This window comes from Talpa occidentalis, unplaced genomic scaffold (genome assembly GCF_014898055.3).
Source record: "Talpa occidentalis isolate TD23 unplaced genomic scaffold, MPIMG_talOcc4v2.1 talOcc4.7, whole genome shotgun sequence".
NCBI classification, from domain to species: domain Eukaryota; kingdom Metazoa; phylum Chordata; class Mammalia; order Eulipotyphla; family Talpidae; genus Talpa; species Talpa occidentalis.
In genome coordinates, this window is record NW_023605083.1 from 9863453 (window position 1) to 9878017 (window position 14565).

The 14565-nt window shown below is 42.9% G+C and overlaps 1 protein-coding gene and 1 long non-coding RNA gene across 2 annotated transcripts; one reads left to right on the top strand and one right to left on the bottom strand.

The window, feature by feature from the left end:
• The first annotated feature begins 227 nt into the window (after positions 1-227).
• LOC129144808 (uncharacterized) lies at positions 228-7690 on the top strand. The gene is made up of 3 exons (XR_008549454.1): positions 228-1579; positions 3179-3665; positions 7462-7690. It is a non-coding gene; the product is annotated as an uncharacterized LOC129144808 (long non-coding RNA).
• A 1532-nt stretch (positions 7691-9222) lies between these two features.
• On the bottom strand, positions 9223-9810 carry LOC119232152 (interferon omega-2-like). Its single transcript, XM_037494073.1, has one exon. It carries the CDS (start codon positions 9808-9810, stop codon positions 9223-9225), a length of 588 nt encoding a protein of 195 aa, XP_037349970.1.
• Positions 9811-14565: the final 4755 nt, after the last annotated feature.

Below are 14565 nucleotides of genomic sequence, written 5' to 3' on the forward strand. Positions count from 1 at the left end.
TAATCTTAGAACTTTACAAGATCTTAGAATGTAAAACAATGTATGTTGATTACAGCATGATTTGGCTCCATTTTTATCCATTTATTTATTTTTTTCTACATATATATTAAGAGCTTTAGGGGCCTCCCCTGGTGGCGCAGCGGTTGAGCGCTGGTTGCGAGGCTGCCCGCAGCCTTGGCAGCGCTAGTTCATTCCCCGGCCACTGGCGTGGGTCCCACCAAAAAAAAAAAAAAAAAAAAGAGCTTTAATGAAGTAGAGTTGACACACATAAACTGCACCTACTTAAAGTGAACATTTGATGAGCTTTGAACGATGTTACATCCCCAAAACCATCACTACAATCAAGAGACTGAACATATCTATGTCATCTCAGAAGTTTCCTCATGTGCCTTTGTAATCTTGGCTTCCATCTCTTTCCTCTTTACCGCTGTCCCCACTCCCAGGTAACCACAGATCTATTTTCTGTCATTATATGTTGGTTTTCCTCTCTAGAATTTTGTAAAGATGGGACAAACCAGAATATTCTTGTGTTTTCTCATACTAAGCGTAATTATTTTGCGATTCATCCGCATGGTGTGTCTCAGGGATTCGTTATTTTATGTTGCAGTTACTTTATTACTTTTTTAAAGATTTATTTTTATTTATTTATGCATATAAGAACTGGGGTGTAAGCCAAAGGTACAGGTGTGTGAGAGGATTCACCAGAGACAGATTGGGGAACAGAACAGGCAGATCTGTTGAAATACACTGCTAAGGGGAGCAGCAGGTGAGATAGGAGAGGTCTGCTGCGCCATGTGAGTAGCTCCCTGGCAGAAGAATGAATTCATGCCGCAGTGGCTGGGGATAGCATGATAGTGCTGAGACTTAACCCCTTGCACCACCAGAGAGGCCCTGTTGCAGTTACTTTAATGGACATTTGAGTGTTTCCGATTTGAACATACCACCTATATATATCCTCCTACCAACACCTCCTACCAAACTCCATATATCCGTTTGTCCATGTGCTTTCTTTCTCTTGGGAAAATAACTGGGTGAAATAACTGGGTCATATGGCAGGTGTATGTTTACCTATCTTAAGAATTGAAAAGTAGTTTTCCAAAGTGCTTGGACCATGTATTATTTCCACCAGCAGTGCAGGAGAGTTCCAGTTGCTCCACATCTTTGCCAATGCTTGGTGTGGCCAGTCTTTCTCAGTGCTATCTCATTCAAGTTTTGATTTATTTCCTTCATGGCGAATGATGGCGATCATCTTTTGCTGTCCTATTAGCCATCTGGGTATCTTCTTTGGTGAAGTTAATGTTCAAGTCTTTTGTCCGTATTTTATTGGGTTCTTTCATTGTTACTGAGTTTTGAGAGCTCCTTAGGTCTTGATGGAAATCCTTGACTGGCTTGGAACCAGCCCCCAGGATGGCCCTTCTAGGTGGGAGAGCTGGTGTGTTACCTGCTTGAGTCAGAAGAGGGAGCCCCGTGCTCGATACACAGCAGCCATGTCTTCTCTGAAACTGGACTGACACATTTCTTCTCTTGGAAGTGAATCTCCTAGAGACAACCCAGACTTCTGAACTGTGCAGGAGAAAAGGTCTAGAGAGAAAGTCTTCAATGATTCTTCCCTTTCCACTTCCTCTTTTTTAACCTCCACTCACTGGCTATGTGACCTTGGGGCAGTTATTAATCTATTAGAGAGTTCCTGGAAGTAAATAGTAAAAAGGCGGTGGATCTACCTGAGGAGTGCTTGTGAGGAGGATGGAAATAACAGCCCAGCACAGTGCCTGAGAGGCAGCTGCTAAGGAAAGCAACGGTCATAATCATCCAGTTTCCCAAGGGACGCGGTACAAAGTCAAACGCAGCCCTGCTAGTTACATGCCCAAAACAACTCCTCAGAAATCACATTCTCCCTGTATAAACCCTGGAAAAGTTGGTGCCCTCTCTCCCCCATCTGAATCTTACTTTTGCCCATGCTTCCTGGTATTTCAGGAAAACTGAACTTGACCTGAAACTGAACTTAAATCTGCTGTCCCTGTCTTATATTTGGCTTTCAGGAGTCTATGGTTTTAGAGAGGCAGAGAAGCAGGAAAAGCCAATAGGATAGTCCAACACTTCTATATGAAGAAACCAGAAACAGCTTTAGTTTTCTGGGAAAATGGGGAGAAAAACTAATAAGCTGGTATAAAGCAGAGCTCTTTCTCCCTCTGGTGTCTATGTCCTGGAAGCAGAGACCCCAGCTACCCTGGCATCCCAGCTGAGATGTACAAGACAGGGACTGCTACACAAGGGCCTGGGACTTCTTACCCTCAGTCTTGGGGCACACATAAGTATTTAGAAATCCTGCGTGAGTGGAGTGGGAAGCTTAGCATTCTGCACATAACAGTGATGAGTTAAGGATGAAGACAAGATCAAAGATTCCCCTGGCTACCCTGAAGTCATTCCAATTCTAACTTTAGAGTCAGAGCCGGGGACACAGCAGCACAAGTGGGAACCCCTGGTTCTAGCTCCACAGCCACCTGCCTACCTCTTCTTCCATTTTAATTCCACTCAGGTCACATTTATTCCCCTATAAGCCTCAGATCCCCTTCTCTACTTTACCCTTGTAGCGATCACATGGGTCCTTGGATTTTAAATTCCTTAAAAGCAAGGACCAGAAAGTTGACTACTTTTCAAGCACATTTGATAAAGAATATCTAATAGGTACTCTGCAGTTTTTAATATGGTTGGTACATAAATCAAGTTGAAATTAAAACTGACAGTTGACCTTTGTTTCATAAATAATTTATTCTTCCAGATAAAAATAATCTAATACAAAATTATAATAATTTATAATTTATAAAAAATAATTTATAATTTAAAAAATTTAAAATAATTTATAATTTATAAAAATAAATAATTTAATGCAAAAATGAATTTTAAAAAATGTAAAGTTTTTTAACAGTTCTTTCAAATGCAATCCATTCACAACAGTCACTTTAGGAACCCCTGCTGATTGAAGAAAGTCCAAAATCATCAGCAGCGTTGTCTATTCCCTGAGCATCAGGCTAGACAATCTTCAGTTTGGGAGGTAATCTGTAAGTTTGTTAAGGAAGAATGTGTTCCTGAAGATATCTGTTTTGACGATCACCCAGGCACAGCTGCTGTACTCGTTGTCCTGCAGGTACCACACGAGACTGAAGTAGTATTTCTTCAGTTTCAGGATGGTCTTAATTGTCCAGGTGAACTTGTCCTCCTCCGCTATTTCATCCAGGATGGGCTCCAGCTGCTTTATCTGCCCATAAATGTTCACAACGAGTTCCTCAACAACGCTCTCATTCCAGCCTGTACTGGCATGATTTCTGCCAAAGATCCCAAAGATCTGCTGAAGCATCTCATAGGTGACCAATATGGCATCTTCCTTCTGGAGCTGCGGTGGATTCATCACCTCCTCAGGGAGGGTGCTGTTCATCCTTTGCTGGAGGCAATCAGTGCTGGATGCATTCAACTGGCCCAGGATCCTCTGACTTGCCAAATTCCTGCTTCTTTGTTGGTATCGAAGCAAATTGTAGCCCTTAGAAAGAGCTGTGGTGCAAAAGCACACCAGGAGAGCGACTTGTAGGATGCACCTGTTGGCCATGGTGACAACAGGAAGAACAGTGCCCGTCTGCTACACCTGAGGTGGCACAACAAAGGCTTCAAGAGTGAGTGTCTTCTCCCCATGCCTTTGGGCTATTTATATGCACAGGTCCCCTGTTCTTTCTATTTGACAGGACTTTCCCACTTTCAGTTCCCCCTTTCTGTTTTCCTTTTTTTTTTTTATTTTTCTTTTACCTCCTATTTTATTTTATATACATTAGAGAAAAAGAAAAACAAAAATGTAAGGAATTACTTTTTGTGTTTTGTAATGTTTGGTGAATTGATAACTGCTAAAGAAAAACTATAAGCTGAAATATTTAGAACTGTACTACTGGGTTCTTTGATTTGATTCTTTAAAGATTTGTTTTCCTTTTGGTCTTTGTTTATATGGGAGTTTTCTTTTTCACAAGAATTACATTTAACTCCCAATTACATTGCACACAATAATGTAAGTACCAAATACAATTTTTTTTTTTAAAAAATACAAACTTTTTTCTCTATAAAATAAGATAATCTTGGGTCTCTCTGGTGCACAAGGGGTTAAGACACAACCTATGAAACTATCCACAGCTCCTGCAGCATGGAGGGAGCGGAGTTCTATGGCCAGCAAGGAGATACCCACATGGTGCAGCAGACCTCTCCTGACTAGACTGCTGCTCCCCTCAGCAGTGTATTTCAGTCAATTTGCTTGTTCTGTTCCCCACTCTGTCTCTGGTGAATCCTTTCACCTCCCACACCTCTGGCCAGTACCCCAGTTCTTATATACATAAATAAATAAATCTTAATAGGCTAATCTTAAAGTAGATTTGAATGTTTTTTTGGGTACAGAGAGCCCTAACTGTATACAAGACATCATATAGTTTTATCACCCTTATTTATTCTTTTATCTAACAAACCCAACTATCCAGAATGTCACAGAGAACTAAAGCTCTAAGCAGATAGAATGAATGTTACATGGGCCATGCACAGAAGCTCATGGTTACTTCTTAGGGGCCTTTGTAACTAATATATTCTTATTTTGTACAGACTTCTAACAAATCAAAATCTGATTTTCCATTCTCATGCAAACAGGCACTGCAAATTAGAAGGAGATTCAGAGGGACAGTGGGGAAAATAAAATCAAGCAATCAAAGGATGTTACAGTTTAGACAAATGATCCTATCTCAATATTTTTTAGGCTTTTTTTTTTGTTCAGAATATAATAACTGGTTTTTCAAGGAGAGCAATTAGTGAAAACTCAAATTATGACTTTTATAGCTTATTTATATAGAAAAGAAGACATATGATACATTTTTTAGAAATTTCAATACAAAAATAAGTTATAATAATGATATTTAAAGTAATAAATGAGGCTTCCCTGATGGTGCAAGGGGTTGAGATGCAGCACTATGAGGCTGTCCACAGCCACTGCAGCATGAGTTTGATCCCCGGCCAGGGAGCTGACCCACATGGTGCAGCAGACCTCTCCTGTCTTGCCCGTTGCTCCCCTCAGCAGTGTATTTCTTTTTTTTTTTTTTTTTTTTTTTATAGAGGCATGCTTTATTTATTTGTTTGCTGGTTTGTTTGTTTTGTTTATACATGCACTGGGTACAGTCAGAAGCGCGGGAGGGTGAGAGAATTCACCAGAGCCAGAGCGGGGAGCAGAGCAGGCAGAAGGACCGAAGTACACTTCAGCAGTGTATTTCAACAGATCTGCCAGTTCTGCTCCCCACTCTGTCTCTGGTGACTCCTCCCACCCCCTGCATCTCTGGCCTGCACCCCAGCTCTTGTGTGCATAAATAAATACATCTTTGAAAAAAAAAAAGTAATAAATTGCTGTTTCAGAAAATCCTCACATTATCTTTCAACTTGAATTTACTGAATCCCTACTGTGTCTAAGAAACTGTAGCATGAGCAGCTATAGATAGTAATTCTCACTTTCATGGACTGTACAATTAAGCAGAGAATTAATCAAAGAAATATACAGAAGCACCATGCAACAGTGCCAAAGTATTATGAGGAGATCATCTCATTACGGGGTTTCCGATGACATGGGGACATAATGTAATAGAAAAGATTGGAGAGTACTGCCTGAGATGACATTGGAACTGAAATCAGAGAAAAGCCAGCTGGGGTTGCATGTGCAAAGGCACTGTAGTGGGAGGACATCTGGCCAAGGCAAAGGGCTGCATGGAAAGCCACTGTAACCTTGACTAGTCAGAGAAGGGTCTGAGATGAGGCCAGAGGGCAGAGAGAGTCATGTAGCAGATGATTGTGAGGCCATAAGAACTTTTTCTTTATCTCAAGAGCAGTAGATATCTTGGGAAGGTTTCTAGGTAGCATGAAATAATTTGATTAGGTTTAAGAAAAAAGGACACTGTCTACAGTAAGCAGTAAGTAATGGAGGGAGAGCAGAATGGATGTGGTCTGGCAGAGGATTTATCAATACTTTATTCCTTTATTCAAGCAGGATAGTGGTAGAGAAGAATGATTTTTTTTAAGATGTATTTATTTATACAAGCACTGGGTACAGTCAGAAGCGCAAGAAGGATGAATTTTTTTATGTAAAATCTCATTTTCTGACACCACCAGATTCAGGTGCTTAAGGAAATTCTCCATCATTTTACAGATAGCTGCATCAATTCTATAGGTTATGATGATTTCAATATTCTTGATATACAGGGATATTGCGTCTATTGTATTAAATGGAAGAAGAGGCTGGAAATATCTGCATAAATATGGATTTAAAACATAGAACGACCCAGGCCTCCCCTGGTGGTGCAAGCGGTTGAGTGCCGCGCTATGAAGCTGTCCGCAGCCTCTGCAGCACTGGTTCGATCCCTACCAGCCGGTGAGGATCCCACATGGTGCCAGAGACCTCTCCTGCCTCGCCTGCTGCTCCACTCAGCAGTGTATTTCGTCAGTCTGTCTGTTCTGTTCCCTGCTCTGTCTCTGGTGAATCCTCTTACCCTCCCGTGCATCTGGCCTGTACCCCAGTTCTTGTATTAATTAACTAATTAATACAAAAAAGATTTTTAATAAAAAAATAAAACCTAGAATGACCCAAGTTCCCTTCATCAATAAATTTCCTGTCTTGGGAGCTTTACAATATACTCAACATATCTCCCAAATATCCTTCCATCTTTGTGACTATATGTAATGGCTCTCCCCAGGAAGGATTATTTATTGGTGAGATCTGAGATATTCCTAAAATACTGCTTGTGCTTGAACTACGCTGATGCAATGCCTCCTAAATGGGGTAAAAAGGAAGTAACTTGCCTTTCCTTCTAAATTGGGGGAGCGAGAAAGTCACCAGCATCATTCACTCTAATTATGAGCATATTTTCCAGTTTTTTTTTTAAATCATAACTTTTTTTTTAAAGATTTATTTTTTATTTACACAATAGCTGGGGTACAGGCCAGAGGCATAGGAGGGTGAGAAGATTCACCAGAGACAGAGCAGGGAGCAGAACAGGCAGACTGACCGAAATACACTGCTGAGGGGAACAGTGTGTGAGACAGGAGACGTCTGCCACAGCATGTGGTTATCTCCCTGGCCAGCCAGGAATTGAACCTGCACTGCAGAGGCTGCAGACAGCTTCATAGCACTGCACCACCAGGGAGGCCCGAGGCCCATATTTTCCAGTTTTATAGTCAGACAGGATCAGATACTTGGAATGAACGTGAACTTAGATATTTACTGTTGAAAGTGATGTTTAATACCATTGACTATGAGATTTCCCTTTAATTAAATCACCCCTTCAATTTCACAACCAGTTATCCCTGTTCCAGCTTCAGAATATATGAGGGATGGATATTCAGGAGCTTTTGGTAGTGAGTTGGAGGTAGGACATGCACTTTAATCCCCTTCTCTCTCCACAGCTGCCTATTACCCAAACAGGCCATGCCTGAAATTACAGACTTGTTCTTTTTTGAAACAACATAAGCTAAAGGACAGTGTTAGGTCAGATCTGACCAAGAAAGAATCTGCTGCCGCTTTTGGAGGTAAATCCCCAGGAACTTATGGGACTTGGGCTTGAACAGAAGCCTGCCCTCCGCACAAATATTTAGACACGCCCTGCCACACATGGCCAGCAAGGGGTGCACTCCCATGTAAGTGTTTTCCCTTTTTTTTTTTTTTTAAGATTTACTTACGTAGGACCTCCTTGGTGGTAAGGGGATAAGACTCAACCTATGAAGCTATTCACAGCCACTGAAGCATGAGTCAATCCCCAGCCAAGGAGGTACCCATATAGTGGACCTCTCCTGACTCACACACTGCTCCCCTCAGCAGTGTATTTCAGTCAATCTGCCTGTACTATTTTCCAGTCTGTCTCTGGTGAATCCTCTCATTCCTCCTGCCCCCACACCTCTGCGCTGTACCCCAGTTCTTGTATGCAAAAATAAATAAATCTTTTAAAAAGAAATGAAAGAACTGGGTTACAGGCTAGAGGTGTGGAGGCAGGGGGCGGTGAGAGGATTCACCAGAGACAGAGTGGTGAGCACAACAGGCAGATCTTCTGAAATACACTGCTGAGGGGAATAGCGGGCGAGACAGGAGAGGTCTGCTGTGCCATGTGGGTCACCTCCCGGGCCAGGGATTGAACTTGTGCTGCAGTGGCTGCCTATAGATTATTAGCTAGTGCTGTGTTTAACTACTGTGCCACCAGGGTGGCCTGCATGTAAGCATTTTTGACCTCAGCAAACTGAGGGAAGCTGTTCCACTTTCAGCACCTATTTCACCATAGTAATAAGGACATTCCCTCACATCCCAAAAATATTGCTAAGGACACACAGAGACACAAGCCTTATTATATCTGCTGTGAAAATCTTCAGTTCCCATTTCACTTTGCTCTCTCCTTGGGTCTTTCCACTCCTAATAGAAACCTTGCAGCTAGAAAGCATGAGAGAACCAGAGCCACCTGGGGGGGCTGGCAGTAAGGTGAGCCTGTGGGGATACTGTTGGGGAGTGAATGCCAGGAGGGAGAGAAGCTGCTCCCACACCAGCCAGTAAATCCCGCCTGTCCTGGTTTCACTCCAGGTACCATCCTCTCAGATATTTAAATCCACCATGGCTCACTAACTGAATATATTTCATTTACACCTCCAACATAGGAGTGGTCACTTCCCATATTGTCCAGGACTCCCCTCAATTTCATGGAATTCCAAGTGTTGATGGGCATTTTCTCACAAGTGGTAGGACTGTTGCATAGGACTTAGTAGACAGCTATTCTGAGAATGATTCATGTAGGAAAAATGAGCATTAGCTTTTAAGAATGAACAAAATGAAGAAGTTATCATTGACAAGAATTTAATAAGTGAAAAATTTAATTGTATGCAGAGGTGGACATATTTTCTAAATTTTAACACAATGTAAGGACAAATAATTGCATGAAATGTAAATATGAAAGGACACAAGAATGAATAAATAACAAATAAATAAATAAATATTAAGGTGGCGCTGTCCTAGGAATTAATGATCCTAGAACTGAATTTTTAAATATATTCTTGCTTAACGCTACAGACAAAACATTTCCTAATTAAATTCAATAAATTCTGTGGCTGAAGCAGAAACAAGAGCCTTTGAAATGCCCTAAGACTTTTGTGCAAAGGTGATGAGCCTCATTAGTCAGGAGATTCACTTCAAGGTGAGCCCAAGTCTCCACCCTTCATGCTGAGTCTTTCTTGCAAGGTGGTTGACAAAAAGAAGCATCTCCTGATTTCCACTCGGACCACCTCCCAGGCACAGTCACTGTACTTCTTCTCTTGCAGGTAGAGATGGAGTCCCTGGAAGTAGTTCTTCACAGCAAGAACGGAGGCTTCAATTCTCAGGGCCGAGTCTTCCTCTCTCACCTCCTCCACCGAGCAGGCGTCCAGGGCTTGCAGCTGCCGGTAGAGCCCACTGAGCAGCCGGTCCAGGAGGGTCGCGTTCCAGGCAGCAGAGCAGTCCTCCGAGAGGAACAGGTGGACGGTCTCCCAGAGCATCTCCTGCAGGACAAACACGGCCTGGGCCTTCGGCAACAGGCTGCCATCCAGCACCTCCCAAGGGAAGCTGAAGTCTTTCCTGTCCTTCAGACACAAGAAAGAGGAGATTCTCCTCATTTCACCCAGAAGCGCAAAGTTGCTCCTGCTCAAGGCGGCGTGGCTCGGAGGCAGGTCACAGGCCAGAGAGCCACCGGGGCAACAGCTGAGCACTGCCAGGGCCGCCAGAAGAGACAGCAGGAGGGCCATGGGCAAGCAAGAAACAGGCTGGTCTGGTGGTGTCTGGGTGAGCGAACCTTAGGTTGTCTGAACCATCTCCCTAAGCATGGCCTTTAAATAGGGAAACATCAAATTTCATTTTCTGTACATGCCTTCACACTTTCCATTCATCTTTTGTTTGGTTTTTTTTTTTTGTGTTCTCCATATGATGTAACTGATTGCCATCTGGATTTTTTACCATCTCTTGGATATTTACAATTAAGGGAAAAACATCCTTGTTCTGCGTATGTAGGTGTGTACTTTATTTGTTCTCCATATGCTCTAACTAAATATCAATTTTGATGTTTTACCATTCAAATGGATGTTTCATCATCCAAATGGAATGTTTTCCATCCAAATGGATATTTGCTCATTAAATGAAAAACATCTTTGTTCTGTGTATGTAGGTATGTAAATACTCATACACACACACTCACATTTATCCTTCCACCTATAAAGATTTCTCTGTCAGAAACAAAATTTGACCTTGAGTCTGATGTACCATTCTTACTTTCATAGGAAAGCAGGGTCCCCTGGCACAATGGATTTCTGTGTTTGATTAGGTATTTGCCAGACATATAGTAAATAAATTCTTTATGCGCTAAGGATGGGTTTTGCTTGATTCTCAGCTGAGCCTGGTGATTATTATGGAATGAACTTCTCAAATGCTTCCCTCTTGTCTAGAGGACAATCATGCAGGCCTGCATGGTTATGCCACCAGTTCAGTACCATCTGCTCCTTCAGGAGCATGTGGGTGTGGAGATTTTAACTCATTCTATTTTCCCAGCACCACCTCACTCACAGGTAGAAACCTCATCTAGCAACATGTTCTCTCTGGAGTGATAGGGTCTTCAGCCCAAACTGTCCTGTGCTCACTCCCTGAGGGCATTTTCCCCACATCCCAAGGTCTTTAGAATTCCCTAGGGTGGAGGGGCTGGTTCCTTCCTTGGCGAAACAATCTTCCAGAAGCCTCACATAAGCCACAGAGAGTATGTGTGAAGGACCTCAGTTCTCAGTGGTGACTCCTCTCCAGACTTATGTTTCCAAATATGAAAGGTGCCCACAGCCCCCAGAGACTGACAGCAAACTTTGTCTGGTCTAGGAGGTAACCAAATCATCCCATTGTAATCATTTCATTTTTATTAGACAAATAATATTTATTTTGTCCCGTGCAGATTATACTATTCATTTAAAGTTTTACTTGTCAAAACTGGACAAACGAGGGCTTCCCCAGTGGTGCAGCAGTTGAGCGCTGGTTGTGAAGCTGCCCCCAGCCTCCGCAGAGCCGGTTTGATCCCCGGCTGCTCCCCGGCCACCGGAGGAGGGTCCCACATGGTGCGCAGACCTCTCTCCTGCCGCCTGCTGCTCCCCTCAGCAGTGTACTTCGGTCCTTCTGCCTGCTCTGCTCCCTGCTCTGGCTCTGGTGAATTCTCTCACCTTCCCGCGCTTCTGACTGTACCCATTGCTTGTATAAATAAATAAATAAATCTTTAAAAAAAAAAAAAAAAACTCCACTTAAAAAAAAAAAAGCATGGAAAAGCAGAGAGAGGCCCACCTGTCTTTTCCATGTTATATGGTCCACTCAGCTCTGTCTATAATTCCCACTAGCTCCCCTGTTTTGGAGGTCTGGTTCATGCTATTCTGGGGCTTGTCATCTGGGGCATCTGCACACATGCGGAGATGGGAAAATGGTGCCCGCTGGCTGTACTGCGAAGCTCCTCTCCCTTTTATGCAAACGAATTTTGTATTACTCTATTCCCATGTGCAATAACAGAGCAGTGAGGCCTAGCAATTAAGTTAGGGAGAATTAGCCTTCCTTACTTGTTTGTAGTTTTTTTTTTTTCTTCTATTGAAATTTTTGTAACTTTGTTGGAGTAAGGAACAAACTCTGCCCCCTTGAATGGTGTCCTGAATGAACTCCACCCACTGAATATTTTATGGACTATACCCCCATCTCCATGCAAAAGAGATCTTAGTTGTGAGGAATCTGACTTCATTAGTGGGTGGATACTGAGAACCAGGGTAGGAGTTTGCAGCCATGCTTAGTTTATAACTGAACACATGTGGGCTCCAGGTCGCTTTTTGCTTTTCTGACTTTTGACTTGTACTTTGGGGTTTCAGCTCAGACTGTATTACTTGCAGGATGTATTGGCCAATTGATCTTCATTCTATATATTTGTTCTCCCTGTTCTCATTCCCCTTGTAAAGAAGCCTTTTTTTTTTTTAAATGTTCTCTGCACACCTGTTTTTGTGTCTTTTCCTTAGTTCTTTTTTTTTAAATTTAAGATTTATTTATTTATGCATACAAGAGCTGGGGTACAGGCCAGAGGTGTGGGTTAAGAAGCAACCTATGGAGCTGTCCGCGGCCTCTGCAGCACGAGTTCAATCCCCTGGCCGGCCAGGGAGTAGCAGCCCACGTGTATCAGCAGGCCTCTCCTGACTCGCCCACTGCTCCCCTCAGCAGTGTACTTCAGTCAATCTGCCTGTTATGTTTTCCTTAGCACGCGACAGGGACCAACTGAGGCTCACAGCCCAGTTCACCCTGTTTACCCCTGAGGAGTGCCCCATAGCAACTTCTTTTCTTAGTAGAATATCTGGAAAACTTTGACTTGCTGAGTCTGTGTTACGTCCTAAGTAATACTGAGGGAAGACAAAGGAAAGTAAAAGGCAGCAAGGGGGCTGCATCATTTTGGGCTATAATTTTCAAGACTTCCAATTTTTGTTTCTTGTTTCTACTTTCCTAAAAGTCAAATTGTACAGTTGTTTTGCAAGCAAAAAGAGAGCCAGTGTAAATCTGAATATCAGAAAAGTGAAAGAAGGGAAGTGGCTTTTCTTGTGAGATGACGAAGTAGAAATGAACAAATTCACTGCAGCAGAATCGGGACCAGGTGCAGAGGGGAAGGAAGAAGGCCAACGTTGACTCACAAAATCAGGAAAGTGGCTGCTTCTGCCAGAGGCTGGAGAAAAGCACCTGCTGGGTCAGGCAGCTTCACAAGACCAACTAGGGAATTTTTCTTTTATTTAATCCACATGTGACCAGCTCTGAGGCCTGAAGTCAGGAGTCACACCAGTTCATGGAGTCTGGCAACCAGAAACCAGTTTCTAGAACACTGACCCTCTCTGGCAGGAGGTAGACAAGAGCCCTCACCTGAGGGTTCTACTCAGTCATTAAATTCAGTCAATGCAAAGATGTCTTGAGATGTCTAGAATTAAAAGACAGGGAACTGGATAAATTCAAGAGATTCTAATCTTATTCTGGAAAATAGCAATCATTCTTAAAATTAGCTAAATTTCATTGTCCGCTTATTATGGACTAGTCCCTATTTTAATGTCTTAAAAATATTAACTTCCTATTTGGATTACACTAACTTACACAATCAGAGAGAAATATTAATCTACACGGATTCTACACATACCAAAGACCCAAGGGCAAACCTTAAGGGGAGTCGATATGATGATTTGTCAGGAAGAGCCCAGTAAAGGAATGAATAAAATGGACATGGAATTATTCTAAATCAAAGGAGAGAAAGAGACAGGACTCCTGGGTGAGATGACAAAGGAGTCTCAGTTCCTCCTCAAATGCAGAGGGTTGCTGCTGGGTCAATGGAGATTGCTTGGGCTGATCCAAGAGACAGCATATGAAGGCAGCAGAGGATGGTGCAGCTGGCCGAGTGCAGTGGTGAGCAGCAGAGACCACAGAGGCCAAAGGCCTCTCAGAGAGAGTAAAGCTTGAAACCGAAACTGCTTAAGGCTTGGGAGATGTCAGTTTCCTGCCCTCCCCCCCACCCCCTGCTGCCCTGCACCTGGTTGCCTCACTAAAATGGTGTAGAAATATCCTTAGAAGCCTGAAAAAGCCACTGAGGGCTCCAGGACTCTCCTTTGCCTGCTCTGTCCCATTGCTTGCCCGCACTACCGTTGCTATCCGTTGTCTTTAGGCAACGCAACAGGTATTATCAGTCAACTGAACTGACTTTAAGTTCTCAGAAATAGTAGGAAAAAAAAACCCAGGGAACAGATCTTTCTGCCAGTTGAACAAAAAGTGTAAAATTTGGGGTGACTTTTTTCAATGAAATATATAGCAAAATAACTTTATCCATACAACAACTGCAGCCTATTTATTTTTAACTCTTGAGTTTTCTTGTGAATTAAGAATAAACAAAAATCACCTAACACTTTCCACTCTAGTGCTGGCCCAGGCATGTGGGCTCGGACTGTCCTCCTACAGGATCGCCCTACCCCCAGGGGAGACCCCCTTCAGGCAGCCTGCTCTTCTCTGTCCCCAGGATGACAGCTCCCTTTCTCAGCCACAGCCCAGCCCAGACTTCCTGTGTCTGCTGCTACAAGGAGGTAAATAACCTCTTCTCTTTATCTTTCCACCCAGGGGCTGAGTTGTGGGTAATGAAGAGGCCAGACATGTGACCAGGATGGAGGAGGGGTGAGCACTCCCCATGTAGAAACAGTGAGTGCAGTTGTGGGGGCTGCTCACCAAGGAGAAACGGCCTTAAGCCCCAAACTCGGCCAACTGTGTAATACAGTTTTATTTATTTTTCTAGCTTCATCCTATCTTTAAAAAAAAATCATAAAACAAAACTGGAGGATTGAAGCAAACATTATTAAAATCAGTATTCATGAACTAAACGTTTTTGATTGTAATATATGGATTTCTTTGCTTATTTTCCATCTCAGGAAAGTTTCTAAACTCTAAACGCACTATTCGGCAGCCTTCTGCCTACCTGTGACTATGCA

Bases quoted from the DNA above. Each gene is read 5' to 3' on its own strand.
- LOC119232152 (XM_037494073.1), bottom strand. From the start codon at position 9,810: ATGGCCCTCCTGCTGTCTCTTCTGGCGGCCCTGGCAGTGCTCAGCTGT.